General features: G+C 35.3%; 1 protein-coding gene across 1 annotated transcript; it reads left to right on the top strand.

Moving 5' to 3' along the window:
* Positions 1–1,385: 1,385 nt before the first annotated feature.
* Positions 1,386–3,862, top strand: LOC121248333 (BAG family molecular chaperone regulator 1-like). Its single transcript, XM_041146779.1, has 4 exons — positions 1,386–2,304; positions 2,493–2,749; positions 2,869–3,015; positions 3,111–3,862. The coding sequence occupies exons 1-4, from the start codon at positions 2,076–2,078 to the stop codon at positions 3,531–3,533; spliced, it is 1,056 nt and encodes a 351-aa protein (XP_041002713.1). The 5' UTR covers positions 1,386–2,075; the 3' UTR covers positions 3,534–3,862.
* The last annotated feature ends 12,328 nt before the right edge of the window (positions 3,863–16,190 follow it).

The following is a 16,190-nucleotide window of genomic DNA, read 5'->3' as shown; positions in this document are numbered from 1 at the left end:
TACACTTGGGTTACGATGTTCGGTTATTCTAACAACATCAAAGCTCTCTAGGCATTTGGTTTATTCCAATGATTTTGGCTTTCTATCATGGAAAGACACAAATTATCAATTAATTTCTTGAAATCGACTTAGACCACAATATCAAGCTGCTCGTTAATTTTTTAATCTAATTAATGGGTCCATTGAGGAGACCATTACGTCTAGTTTTGGATAAGACCACCTAGTAGATATAGATAGCTAGCTAGCTATGAAGTGGATTATGCATGTATCTATGAATTTGTTATGATTTAACTAATTAATTAAGGAGAAATTTAAAACAATACAATTATATGGAGTACGTACCAAAATCAAATAATGGATGGACTAGTTTATACTTCATGTTCATCATATTATCATTCATTTTATTTTATGGTTTGTGTCATGCTTGCTTATCTGTTTCTTGGAAAAAGTTAAGAGACTCTACTAGTCAATTTTGTCATGGATGTGAGAGTTATCATGTCATAAACACTATTTTCTTTTACAATAACAAACCCTCTAAATACAACCATCTATGTTTTATGTATTATATTATCTCAATACATGATATGCAACCATCAATAAATTTATAAACTAACATTAATTTGATTATTTTATAAACTTTTATTCGAGTTTGAGAATTTCAAATTAGAGATGCGTCTATAAAATGAACATTACAATATCTATTATTGTTTATATGAGTTTTTTTTTAAAATATTAATTTATATGTTTATTTATTCTCGTGTAAGAACTTAGAGAAAGTTTCTATCTAAAAGAAAGAAAGTCCCACACGTCCAAACATGTGAGAGAAACATGTGGGTGTAGCTTAAAAGATGGAAAAAAAAGGGGAAGCCTAGAGGTTTCACTCACTGTTTATCATTGCTTATGTAGGTCAACCGCCACGTAGATAACACCAGGCCAATGAATTTGACCTGCCAACTAAGCCTACACTTTTTTTTTTAATTTTTTAATTTTTTTTTTAATTTGGGAAGCCTCCGTACAATTAAGTTGGACAATTATTGGGCTGCATCTGATTCCTAAAACACCCTTTATTCGAAACGTGTCAACCGAATAGAACCAGTCTCAAATACTTTTCAATGAATCGGGATGTACCTTGTACTATCCCCTAGCTGGGTGACAGGCTCAAGTTTCCGACTTTTTTTTTTAACCCTTTGAACAGAAAGCTTTATTGATCTAAAACGAAAAAAAAAAAAAAGAACAGGAAGCTTTGGCGGCTTTCGTAGCTTCTTTCCTTTTCTATTTTTCTGTATATAATTTTTTAAGTGAACCAATAATTTAGAAATAATTATTGCTTATAAACATTATATATATATATATATATATATATATATATATATATTTAGGTCACAGCAGCCGTGGTAGCTGGCCACTCGTTTTAATATTCATTTTCATTTTCCTCTCGCTCCCTCGCTCTTCTTCCTCGAGTTTTCCAGAACAAGAAGAAAGAGAGAGAGAGGGTGAGGGTGAGTGAAATTTTAGTCCTTTGATATTCTGTTTCTTTAGATTTTGCTTCGGCATTGAGTCTTCCGGCACGTTCTTGGGAAAAATCGTACGTTTCAGATTCTTGGGCTTTGGTTTTATTTCAGAAGAATTTGTTTGGCCAAGGAAATCTACAGCTGGTTGACTACATTTTTGCTCAAGAGATCTATTTTCTGAGCCTTGACAGGTTCAATATTTTGGGTTGCAGCCGGTTACTTTCGCCGGCCCGCGATCTCTTGGTGGCTTTCTTGGAGAGTAAGCTTGAGGGGTTCCATTTTTTCTTATGCGAGACGCCATTGATTCTGCAAAGAAAAAGAAAAAAAGTTGGAAGTTTCTCTTCTTCTCTCTCTCTCTCTCTCTCGCTCTCTCTCTACGCGTGGTTGTCGTGGGGTTGGACTCGTGTAATGTTGGGGTCAGAAGCTCCAACGGGGTCTAACAACCTTTGTCTCGATTGGGTATCTCTGATTTTCGACGCAGATCGCCCATAATCAAAGTTCACGGAGATCTGAAGTTCTTCGAAACATCTTAGGGACTAAATAAAAAAAGAGAAGGAGCTAAAGATGATGAGAATGCAGACTAAGACCACGGGGGTGGAACCAATGAAAGGTGGAGGCGGTGGTGCTGAGCCAGGAGGAACTTCCGAGTGGGAGCTGAGGCCCGGAGGAATGTTAGTTCAGAAGCGAGACCCGGATTCCGATCGCAACACGGTTCCGGCACCGACAATTAGAGTTAAGGTCAAGTACGGGTCAACCTACCACGAAGTCTATATCAGTTCTCAAGCTACATTTGGTACATTAAACTCTCCTGACTCCTTAATTGTCAATCTTTAATGGCATCCATATTATGATTATTATTAGGATGGAATTGAAATTGAATGAAAGAGATACTGTTCTTAATCTTCAGAATCTTTATTTACATGGGAATTGAAAACGAATGGACATTTCAAAATTATCAATGATATTGGATTCTTGTCGTAGGGGAGTTGAAGAAAATGTTGTCGGGGCCGACGGGGTTACACCATGAAGATCAAAAGCTGATTTACAAGGATAAAGAGAGGGATTCAAAGGCGTTCCTCGACACTGCTGGGGTGAAGGACCGATCAAAGATCGTGCTAGTTGAGGACCCTATTAGTCAAGAAAGGCGATACCTTGAGTTGAGACGAAATGCAAAAATGGAGAAGGCATCGAAATCTATCTCAGAAATCAGCCTGGAGGTTGATAGGCTTGCTGGCCAGGTATCGTTCAAAACATGAGTGAAGAGTTTTTCTTTTCTTTCCCCAGTAAATGAATGAGAAATGGAAGTTTTTAGTTTGTGATTATCATGGAAATTGATCCTCGACTTGGGATTGGGTAGGTGTCGGCTCTGGAATCCATAATCAATAAAGGTGCGAAAGTTGCGGAAACAGATGTGCTTACTCTGATTGAGCTATTGATGAATCAGTTGCTTAAATTAGATGGAATCGTGGCCGATGGAGATGCGAAATTGCAAAGGAAAATGCAGGTATGCTTTTGATTTTACTTACCCCAAACGATAAGGAAGAATGTTATTTCTCTTTAATTTGTGTTTCATATTGGTTTGTCCTGATCTTAATGTAGGTGAGAAGAGTGCAGAAGTATGTTGAAACTCTAGACATGTTGAAGATAAAAAACACGACGCCGACAACCAGCAATGGGGGTCAAAATCCAATGCAACATCCTCCTCAGAGGCAATCAAATGGGCAAAGACGTGCCCCGAACCATGAGCGGCAGAGGCATTCCAATGGGCAGAGACTGGCACCAATTCAAGAGCAGCAAACGAGGCGTTCGTTTGGGCATTTGTCGATCAATCAGCAACCACAACAAGAGGAGGAGCAGCCGCAGCAGCAATCAAGGCATTCGACATCAGGGGTAGTTGTTACGACCAAATGGGAGACATTCGATTCCACCCCTGCATTAATTCCACTCCCTTCCACATCCACATCCACCTCAGCCACTCAAAACTCAGACAAACCAAAGTTCAGCTGGGAATTGTTCGAGTAAGCCATAGGCCGCGTATTTTTTTTGTTTTTCCTTTTTGGTTTGTGTGGATGATGTGATTTGGGCTTGTCTTTACTTGGGTTTGGTATCTCTTTCTCCATTCTTTTCTGTATCTAGATTTTGTTGAGCACCCCCTTTAGTCTGTCATCACAAATAAATGGGGTCAGTACCATATATTGATTATTACAGACCTGCTGTTCTCTTCCTCTGTTTTCCTACCGTTCATTTACCATTTGAATGTTCTGTTCCGATAGGGATGTTACCATGTAGATTCGTTACTTGAAGATTATAGGCTATAAGACATTCAGATGAAGGAGATGTGTATTTTGCAATCCCTGTAATCCCATCTGGACAATGTTCTCTCTCTCTCTCTCTCTCTGTGAACTATAGTTTTGTCCTTGTAGTTGTGGGTTATTCTGTATTTCCATATCAATGAGTGGTGCTTCCCAGTGGAGACAAGAAACAAAATCATGTGTTTATAACTTGCTTCCAGTTGGGGCTACAAACTGACAAAAAGAGCTTAGTTAATCAAATAACTAATCCACATAATAATAATATTACAAATAGTAATCCACCCAATGATGGCTGTACAGGTCTGAGCAAAGTAGAGGGGATGAAATGATCAATGTAGAATAGGTTAGAAATTTAGAAGGAAATGTGTTTTGGCATTATGATTTGAGTTCTTCCACATTTCCGAATTCAGAAAGAATTCTCTTTTAAATTGCTACACGTAAGAAACACAGAGGGCCACCTTGTGGTTGTGGGTGGAGTAATGATTCTAATAAGAATATTTGATCTTTGCTCTACCATCTTATGCCAGCTAAGATTGTGATCAAGACTGATACTGCTGCTATTATTGGCATATGGCCATCATTCTTGTTCCAGCTTTGTGTTGGACAACTCACTGTGATAAACTTCCTGAGCCACACACATTTGCCAAGCATATCCTCTCTCTCTCTCTCTCTCCCCCCTCAAAATGGCCGAATATGAAAAGTTTATTTTGATGTGACATTGAATGATTAAAAAAATATTATTTTTTAATGTGGCATCTCTCCCTCTCCACGACGACAAGGGATTCAAACCTTGTTCAATGCAAGGAGGGTGTCGAGGACATTCTCCCACCCATTTTGTTAGTTTTCCTTAAAAATGTTCGCTCTAAGTATCCGCTAAATGTATCAGATGCCTAAACAGAACGAAAACAAATGCATCAGATAGTCAACTAGGAGCCAAACAGTACAACCTTGACATTTCTTTAAGAGTGCACGAGAAGCATATCTGATTATGAACATATGATTAAACATGTAAAAAGCAGCTTATACCTTGAAAAAAATTCCACAAGGTACGTAGTATTGAGAATGCAAATATGCAAAATATAAAGAAAAAGTCAGTTTGCACACTAAACCGTGCATCGATATTGACATGTAAGACATATGTTTAATGAAAAAGTACGAATTGAGATAAAAATGATTTTCATGAGACAGATAACATTATTCTCTCAAAATTTTCCTTCTTTTAATTTTCTTTTGAATAAAAAAAAAATCATGTCAGCATCAATCTGAGGTTTGGTGCGCCAAACCGCTTGTACCTAGCAACGCTCAAATATAAATCCAATAATAGGTCAAGATATCACTATACATAATTTTTTTAAATTTTTTTCTCTAACAAAATGTGTAGTGTATGGATGATGAGTAGAAGAAATCAATTAGTTTAGGAAGAATAAAACAAAAAGAAAATAAAAAATTTAATAAAAAGCAAAATAAAAATAAGGGTGGTGTGTGGGGATAATGAGTAACATGTGAGAGATGATATTTGCATTCATAATTAAGGTGTACAAATTCTGCGTATTCTTTTTGAAACAAAATTAGACCACAACAAAATTAAACTTTTTAATGATAGATCTAACTCTCTTTTTAAAATGAGTGCACATACTAAGATTGTATCTAGCATTATTCATTACTTTTTCATCTCATTTTAAATCCACTATTGATGACCATTAAATCAACTTTTATTGTTAGAATTATATGTTCAAAAGTTGATGAATTATACCATATCAATATGATAGGATAGAGTAGGATAAAGACATAGAATATAACATTTACAAAAGAAACCATTAACAATATCGAGAATGAAACATGTTCTTGTTGAGGGGAAAAAAAAAAAAATGACAACAACACAAAGTTATTCTTGAGATCATGGAGCTTCCAATGATTGGTTTTCCTGCAAAAGAAAAAAAGAAAAAAGAAAAACTAAAGTGCCAAGACTGAGGCCATTGTTAGTGGCACTGGATCGTCTTTGCCTAGATGGTACTTGTGTCGGCTAAAAGGAGAAGATCATAGGTTTAAGTCCGATTCATAGATTTAAGTACACCGTGATCACCCTCAGTATTATTACAGCTACAATTATTAATTGAGCAATTTATTACTTTTCCCCATGATCTGTAAAATTACCTTGGAATCGTACTAATGAAAATTAATCTGAGCATATATTTTCTTTTCTGTCACGTTGGGTTGGCATTGATTGCACTGCAGTAAATAAAAGCATACTAATTCGCTCGGGATGATTTGATCTTCATTCATGTATTAAAGTTTCCAACAATATAGACTTCATGTGTTTAATTATTTAATGTTTTGTTTTTGTCGCTTATCAAATCGAATCATATAATATGACTTGGATTAAAAAATTAGAGACAATCTCAATCGGCTCAGTTAAAAGAATACAAAAGAACAGGACAAGAATAAATTCGTAATTTTATTTTGGCTTTGAGAAATCATTTGCCAATTGTCAGCAAAAAGGCTAGAGTTGTGCATACCAAAAAAAAAAAAAAAAAAAAAAAAAAAAAAAAAAAAAAAAAAAAAGAAAAGAAAAAGAAAAAGGGAACTGGGTCTAAGAAGACTCTTCGAAAATTTCAAGTCGGGCGGCCTCTGGTTTTACATGTAACATGTTAAACCAGATGGAGACCGAATAATGAACTAACCAGGCTATGATGGAGAATGGGCCTAAGCCCAAAAGAGCTTGGACACCATTTCGACCTTCCGCAGCTGTGTATTGTCTGTAAATCACCAGAGCCACATGAAAAGAGAACATCTATTTGGATTTATGGAAGAAGTAATTAACTAAATTATGAATGATGTAATTAATTTTAAAGCAAGTAGCTTTATATGTATTAATAATTATTTTTTAAAGGTGGAGTACTGCACTCTTTTAAAAAAAGTGTGCAGGACTCTAATTAGTTTGTACGTACCTAGTAATACTTTAGTATGATATGCTGAATATTATTATTAGAAAAATAATATTTATAGGGTGTGCAAGTTCTGTACAGTATTTTATTTGAAAAAAAAAGGATAATTTTGAAATTTATATAAAAAATAAATTAATTTTTTATTGGTGGATCTTATGCACTTTTTTTCAAAGTGAGTGGATGAACCTTCACACGACTGGCCGCCCATGTAGGATATTATATGTTGTTAGTGGTGAGTACTGTAGTGAGGTATATAGAATGCAGACTTGCACTAGCTTTCCAATATATGGCTACCTTTCCTTCCTTCGATCCCGACTAAACTAGCTAGTAGTGATCTCCTCGATCGATCATGATCTCCTGGTGAGATTGGGATGCAACCCGTATGCATGCCAACCCGTATGCATGCCAATGGATCAAAGCTTATTCTACCAATTATCTCATAGCATTTCAACGTCATAGAGAAGATATTATATCTATAATTTATCGGTTGAGACTTGAGATCGATGATATTATATATATATATATATATATATATATATATATATCTCAAAAGAGTACCTTAGATAGAAAGAAATATTAATAATAATAACGCGCATGATCTATTGATCAAGTAGTACTGGTGCATGGGATCCATATTTTGTGGAGTAAGAAAGTTAGAGATCAGGCTTGCGATAAACGCAATTGGGCGGAGTGGGAATTGACATCCATATTATATATATACTTTACATGAGTAGTAGTAGTAGTACTGATTCTTCATTCCTGGCCCGGTCTAGTCCCCCGTGTCGTGCATGACATTTAAATTAAAGGGACATCCAAGTTGACACGGAATCGTGTCTCATGCATTGCATTCATGAATTGCATGGTTGCTAATTAAAGTATCTAGCTAGCAGCTAGCTACTTGTCTCACAAACGCATGACTACATATTAAGTCCTAGATCTCGGAACCACTCCGGTTCGGGGTCCGAGCCTACTACGTACATTAACTACTACTACGCGGGCTGGTTATCGATATATATATACTTTTTCTTCCCTTGTCTCCATGCGAGGGTTCCACTCCCTCTGTTGTTGCGCTTATTCCGGTAGGCGGTAACATCAACAACGCCACCATTATTCTTCTTCGCTTATCTTTCCGTTCTTTTTCTCAGTGGTCCACTCCTTTCTGTGAAAGGGACCGTATCACTTATCCTTTCAGTACATTGTTTTACGAATTACGACAGCAAATCTATATATGCCTTTCTATGGTGCTTTCTTAGAAGGATAAAAGCAAGATCATGATCATCCATCTCGGTCGTAGCCATGATCATCTTGCTAGTACTACACTATGACATGTCAAGTACTGCTTGTCAAATATTATATTCTCTCCTTTATGCATATATAATACTGTTTTAATTTCTTCGAGATGATCGCCTTAATCCTTGCAAATTATATATTAAATTAACTCGATCGTGCGATAAACTTAAGAATGACTCAAGTACTATATATATATGTGTGTGTGTGTATATGCTTGATCTTTATTATAAATAATGATCTTCTGATCCCTAGACTTCACTGAATTATAGGATTATTTTCCATCATTTTATCGCGATGTCCCTTAATTTGTTTTAATGTATATAGAGTACAACATATACACATGATGATATATTAGAGTTTTACAATTCTTTGTTCTTTTTTGAATATCAACTAAATCTAACCCTATATGTAATTTGCAGAAAGCTGGACGTACGTATACATTTAATGGGAAAAACTATATATATTTCCTATAAGTTTCGTCTCCATTATGTGTGTACATGTGTGTGTGGTTGTTTTGGGAGCGAAGAAAATGTTATTTCCAAAATATTGATCAATAATTCATGTGCCATAATGATGGCTTACTAAGGTGCAGTTAGGATAGTGAGATGAGATGAGATGATTTTAAGTGAAAATCAAAATTTAAATAAACTATTATTAGAATATTATTTTTTAATATTATTATTTTGAGATTTGAAAAAATTGAATATTTTATTATATATTGCGTGAGAATTTAAAAAAATTATAATGATGAGATGAGATGACATACTTTCATTATAATTGGCCGCTAATACTTACCATTTATAAATTTATGATATAGTTTGGTACGAACGCTGGCAAAAGTACTTGTTGTATAATATTATACCTTTGAGAAATGCTTGAGATTTTGAAAATAGGTCTCGAACATTTTTTCAAAATTTTTTTTTTATTTAATGATTAAGAAAATGTTTTTTAATGATATTTAAAATTTTTTTATTTTTTTTAAATGTTTATGATGTTTAAAAAAATACATGAAAATAAAAAATAAAAAATGAAAAATTGAAATACACGGGATATCTTTGGGACACTCATTTTGGTGATTGTAGCACCAGTACTCTATATCTTTTAGGACTAGTTTGTTTTCAGAGATGGGATGAGATAAGATGAGATGAATTGAGATTAAATTTAAAAAGTTGAATAAAATATTATTAGAATATATTTTTTAATATTATTTTTGTTTTGGGATTTGAAAAAGTTGAATTGTTTATTTTATTTTGTGTGGAGATTTAAAAAAGTTGTAATGATGTGGTGAGATGAGATGAGATGAGATGAGATGTGATATTTTTTGAAAACAAATGAAGCCTTAACGTCAATGCACCTTAGCTAAATTATAGATAAGTACTGATATACATATAGTATTCGTGTGTGAAAAACTACTTATAATAATAGCTGTCCTTTAAACTAATGAAGAAGCCCTTTTAATTAGATTAATGCAGGCCTGCCGGTTGTGAAGTTCTTATAAATATTTCTGTTTGGATTATATGTGTATGTGTGTATATATATCGTACGTATTTACTGTACGTCTTGTTGCATTTTAATAAATAGTATTACTAGCTAGCTAGCTTTCATCATATGCGTGCTTATTAATTTATACGTGACTGAATCATCAGCTTGCTCTTGATTGGAATGTCGTTTTGGATTTTACTCGTGCTTTCGAATAGAGCTACATAGCTAGCTAGCTAGATTTTGACATTTAAAAAAAAAAAAAAAAACATCTCAACTGTTGACTTTTAAATTTTCCAAGTTTCCAACTTCCTCTTTGATTGACAAAAAAATAAATAAATATCTGGTGTCGACGAAGCATGCTGGTTAGCGGTTTTAATTAATTTATAGCAGTACTAACTGCTCCATATTTATTATAATTTATAATTCATGACTTCTTATTTTCATACTTTATTGTCTGTTATTATTATTATTATTGTTATTTTTAAATTCTCGAATGTAGTAGGTATATATACTTTATTGTTTCCAGTTGAATTAACAATTTTTTTTTAATTAAAATTCTTATAAGGTTTTTTCTCTCATAATTTTATTGTCAGTTTTTAGGAATAAATTAGTTTAATTTAATCCATTGGCAATAATTCATACGTATTGACTATATATTGAGATATTCAATTCGATCCAGCTGATAATATAACCGCGATGATCTACCGTGCGTGAGTTTTTTTAACTATAACTAATTATTAGCAAATGAAACGATTTTGTGTTTGTCCCCTCCACAAAATCCGCATGCAATATTATTTAAAACGTCTACCTACCTTAAACTAGCAAATATGTCCTGAATTAATTAAATGGAGTAGTACTGTATTTATTAAGTGATATTGATGTTTGATATTATGAGAAATCAGTCTGGCCTCGATCGGACTGCATCCATCCTCGCGAAATGCGGGGGAGGAAAATGCCATCAATGGCCGTTGACAATTTTTGATTTGCAATCATTTCTTCGAAAGAAATAATATTGGGAGCAATCCTGTTTTGATATATCCAATCACATTTTACGTAAAATAATAAAAAAATCTCTACAACAAAATCCAATTTCCTCTCATTTCTCATTTTATTTTTCTTGCTCCTCTAGCCCGTGTCACCCGAGCCCCTCGCCCATCCTCTCCCCCCACCCCCACCACCCACGCGTGTCAGCATCCTTTCCCCCACCCAGCATTGGTATCCTCTTCCCCCACCCGCAACCCGCATCGCATCCTCTCCCCTCCCATACTCCTCGTAAGCCAAATGAGAGGCATGACTGAGCATGGAGGGCTGAGGGAGGTGCGGTGGAGCTGGTGGTGGCTGATGGAGGCTCGAGGTGGCAGCTGGAGCTGTGGGTGGCGGCGTACGGCTCGGTAAGGGGCAAACTCCGTATGGGTGAAACCTATTTCAGGAAAGAGAGGGAGAGGGCTGCCGTGCTCGACGGGGCTAGGGGGGAGGTCAAAGGGCTCAGTGGTGCTCGGCAATGGGGCTAGAGGCTGACGATTGTGGCAGTAGTAGCTGCAAACCGTGTAGGAGAACCCATTTCGAGTTTCGCATGGGGGTGCTTCGCGTGGGAGCTTCCGTGGAGGTTTGAAGGTGGCTGGAGGTTGCCGGCGCGAGAGGGAGTCAATGGTGGTGGGCGATGGCACTGCAGGTGGTGCACGGCGGGGCTGGGTGAGGCAGTGAGCCAAGAGAGGGAATCGAGTAGGGGAGAGGGAATCGGGTGGGAAGAGAAAAACATACGCCATGTAAGGTGTGTGAAGAGTGCAATGCTACAGAAGCTGATGTATAGCAGTACTCTTCTTCAAAAACACTCAAGTGTTTGGGGTCTATGCCGGCTAGGCCTCGTTTGTTTTCAAGAAACATCTCATCTCATCTCACTTCATCATTACAACTTTCTCAAATCCCCACACAAAATAAAATAAACAATTCAACTTTTTCAAATCCCAAAACAAAAATACTATTAAAAAATATATTCTAACAATATTTTATTCAACTTTTTAACTTTAATCTCATCTCATCTTATCTCATCTCTGAAAACAAACGAGCCCTAATACAATCTACAAGGACACTTGATTGATTTGTCTTGTATACGTACAATGTTTTCTACGTATAAATATATATATATATATAAATAAATATTGAACGAGGTATATTTCATTGAAACTTTATAAGATACTTATAATTAAGATGGTCAGATCAATAAGAAAAAAAGTATATATATATTTTGAAAAATGATTTATACACAATATTTTTAATAATATATTTCACAATAATATGTTAAATGAGGAATAATTTTATAAAAAACTTTATAAAAGTAATATTAGTTTATCAAAATATCCTCATCTCACAATATTATTGTGAAATATGTTGTGAAAATATATTAATATTCATTATTTTATGTTTGTTTTTGGAGTGACACTACAGCCACCCAGAACTCGAAAAGACAATTTTGCCTTTTTATTTTTTATACGTTTTTTTTTTACATTTTTAAACATTTAAAAAAATTCACAATATTAATAAAAGAAATACTTATTTAATCACTAAAAGAATCATTATCGATAAAAATGTTTGGGACCCATTATCGGATTCCAAAGCATTTCTCTTTGTTTTTTAAGATAACAGTTCCTTACAGTTCCTTACAGTGAAATACTATATAAAAAATGATATATATTTTTTTGTAATATTAATATATATTTGCTTTTGTATTTAAGTTATTGCATCCGAATTGCATCCGAACAAGGGTGGACATTTTTTGGGGGTAATATGTTTTTTCATTCATTTATACCCTTAAATATTAAAAAAAAAATTTACAACATTATTAAAAAAATACTTATTTAATCACTAAATAAAAAAATATTGTTAGGACCCAATCAAGACCAACTGTCAAGTACTAAGAGTAGCATTTTTCCCAAAAACAAACATAAAATATATATACCTTTTTTATTTTTATTGATCTGACCACCTTAATCATAAGTATCTTATAAAGCTTCAATGGAATAATGGAATATACCTCGATCAATAATTATTTATATATACATGAAGAAAACATTGTATACAAGGCAAGAGTGGCACTACTGCCACCAAGAATCCCTCCAGACAAGGCAGTACTTTTGCCTTTTTTTTTTTTTTTTTTTCCCCTTTACATTTTTTTACATTTTTAAATATTTAAAAATAATTCACAACATCAATAAAAATATTTAATTAAAAATATTTAATTAATCACTAAGTAAAAAAACACTATCAGGAGAAATGTTTAGGACCTATTATCGGGATCCCAAGCATGCATTTCTCTCGTACGTTTTTGAAGATACCAGTACTTCCTTACAGTGAAAGACTAGTATAAAAAAGGATATATATATATATATATATATTTTTTGTAATATTAATATATATTTGCTTTTGTATTATTAATATATATTTGCTTTTGTATTTACAAAGTTATTGCATTTGAACAAGGGTGGAAATTTTTTGGGGGTGATATGTTTTTGCTTTCCTTTTGTAGTATGTGGAAATAATCGCATGTTAATCGATTGGTTAATCCCATGAGTAGCATTATTAATTAGGAGAAGACTTTCTCACAAAACGAACGTCGTTGATCATTAATTCGAATCGATCTTCCCGTGATCTCTCCACTTACTACCAAACTTAACGAGATTATTTTTCACAATATCCTAATAATTATCTCGTTGTTCTCCGCTGCCCATGTGCTAAGTGTTGAACGACTTTAAGTTTTTTAATGTTTTCGTATTCGTTTTGCGAACATATATTATAAGGTTTTTCATCCTACATTGTATCATGTTGCTTTTTTCTACTTCTTCTTCTTTTTTTTTTTTAATCAAGGAAAAAACTTTTAAACATGCATATTCTAGCATTAATTGGAAATGATATTGCATGTGGATCGATGCTTAGAAATAACTCCTACCTAGCTAGCTACCATCCTCCATTAAGGGATCTATAAACACATATCAGCGTCGACTTACTCCTAATTAAGGATGACAAAGAAGTATATATTAATTTAGAATTATTATCTTGTTACCTTTTAAATATTACAAGATATTGAACAGTTTATCCTGATGAAGTTTGAGAATTACAAGATATTGCACTGAATTGTATTCCTGCTATATTTTGAAAATATTCACACGCTGTTACAATTGTTGGAAGCTTGAATAAATACAAATTTACAGAAATTATTTTAGGCAATAATCCTAGAGTTAAGGCAGCTGTTACACAGAATCAACAATTAATATATTGTCCGTTACACCCTTGATTTCAGGCTGAGAATCTGCTTCATCTTTCTTGTGCTTGATTTGAAGAATTTTCTTGATTTGAGGATAATTCCATTATACGCCCCCGCAAGATGGAGCTGCCATCGGCCAAGCCAATCGTGTCCCTTAGATTTTCAGTTCTTGAGCGTGAAATTGCTTTGGTGAGAAGATCAGCTAGCTGATCCTGTGTATTAACATGACGGACATTTAGAATTCCCCATTAAACTATATCACGAACAAAATGAAGATCAATCTGAATATGTTTCATTCGAGTGTGTTGCACTGGATTGAAGCTGAGGTGTGGGGCCCCCAAATTATCACATAGCAACTTGGGTGTTTCTTTTTGTGGTAGACTGAGTTATTTGAATAAGGATAGGAGCCACAATGTTTCGGATGCAGCATTTGCAAGGGCTCTATATTCGACTTCAGTGGATGAACGTGCTACTGCTCTTTGTTTCTTTGAACTCTAAGAAATGAGATTTACACCAAGAAAACTTATATATGCTAAAGTTGAGGTCCGATCATCATAGTTGCCTGCCCAATCCGCATCAGAATAGGTGGTGAGTTCAAAACTGGATTTTTTCCTGATATGAAGACCATGAAAAATAGTTTTCTTCAGATAGCGAAGAAGTCTTTTGGCAGCAGTCCAATGGGTCACTGTTGGTTTGTGCATAAACTGTGAAAGTTTATTCACTGAGAAGGATATATCTGGACGAGTGAGAGACAGGTATTGAAGAGCACCTATGATACTTCTGAATTCGGTACTGTCAGTGGAGGAAGTTCCATCAACTAACTTGAGAGATGTGCTGGTTGACAGTGGAGTTGACACATCTTTAGCTCTAGTCATATTAGAGACAATAGGTCTTGGATGTACTTATGTTGAGACAGAAAAATTCCAGATTTTGCTGAAATAACTTCCATGCCCAAGAAAAAATGAAGCTGTCCCATGTCTTTTAATGAAAACCAAGTACCAAGTTGTGTAATTATCTCAGCCACAAAGTGTGTATTATTGCCAGTCAGCACCAAATCATCCACATAGACTAATAAATAGCAAATAATAGAATTCTGACTATAGATAAAAAGAGATGAATCAGATTTTGAATTCTGAAATCCAAGGCCCATAATTGCTAATTTAAGAGCTGAATACCAAGTTCTTGGGGCCTGTTTGAGACCATAGATGGCCTTTCTTAACCTGCACACATGATTTGGTTTGGTGACATCTTTAAAACCCGGTGGTTGGACCATGTAGACTGTCTCAGTTAACTCACCATGCAAGAAGGCATTGTTTACATCCAATTGTCTCAAGGACCACCCCTGCATCACAGCTACTGTCAAGACAGTTCTAATAGTGGCAGGTTTTACCACTGGGCTGAATATTTCTTTGTAGTCTAGCCCCTCACGTTGATTAAAACCTTTTGCAACAAGCCTCGCTTTAAAACGATCAACCAGCCCATTTGATTTTCGTTTCACACGAAATACCCACTTACATCCCACTGGGTTACAGTTTGGAGGTGGGGAAACAAGTTCCCATGTTCCATGGCGCATGAGGGCAGTGAGTTCATCTGACATAGCTTGTCTCCAGTGAGATTCATGGAGTGCTTGTCCCACACATGTAGGTTCAATGATTGGTGGGAGAGGATGCTTTGTCACTGAGAAGATTTCACCAGTGATTCCGGGAGAGTGTAGACACCATTTTCACATACACCTTTGAGTAGAACCGCCCCGGTGGTAAGATCCTTAACAAGGAAAAACAAAGGGTGAAATTCAAGAAGAACATTATTTTGTGATGTAAAATAATGCACGGAAATAAGATTTTTTTGAATACTAGGAACACAAATAGTGTCATTTAAATGGAAAGTGCATGTGAGTGAGTTGAGAACCAGTGAACCAATATGTGAGACATGCAAACCTGAACCGTCACCTATGACAACTTCATCAATGCCATCATATTCAGAATGAACTGATAAATTTGCCAAGTCACCCGTGATGTTGTGTGAAGCTCCTGAATCAATAATCCATTTTGTATCCTTGGCAGGTAAAGTTGACACATAGTTGGCAGTGGGCTCAGCACGGTGCAGGCGTGGACAATATTTGGCCGTGTGACCCAGTTCATCACATATTTGACATTTTGGAGTATACCTGCGCTGGCCATTAGTCCTGTAATTTTTTTTTATTATTTTTTGAGCCTCCAGGGAGGCGAGAGGAGCCCGAGTAAGAGTTTGTTTTGGAGGAAACGTTGTCACGACTAAACCCATTTTTGGAGAAGCCCTTGGAAGTGTGGCTGTCAGATGAAGACCCAGAACGCCGATTGGAGTAGTTGGCCAACGCAACCAGTTGTTGGGTGGTGGCATCGAGACGACGCAT

The sequence above is a fragment of the Juglans microcarpa x Juglans regia genome, chromosome 2D (genome assembly GCF_004785595.1).
Source record: "Juglans microcarpa x Juglans regia isolate MS1-56 chromosome 2D, Jm3101_v1.0, whole genome shotgun sequence".
Taxonomy (NCBI): Eukaryota; Viridiplantae; Streptophyta; class Magnoliopsida; order Fagales; family Juglandaceae; genus Juglans; species Juglans microcarpa x Juglans regia.
The sequence above is the reverse complement of the archived record's forward strand: the minus strand, read 5'-3'. Positions and strand labels throughout refer to the sequence as shown.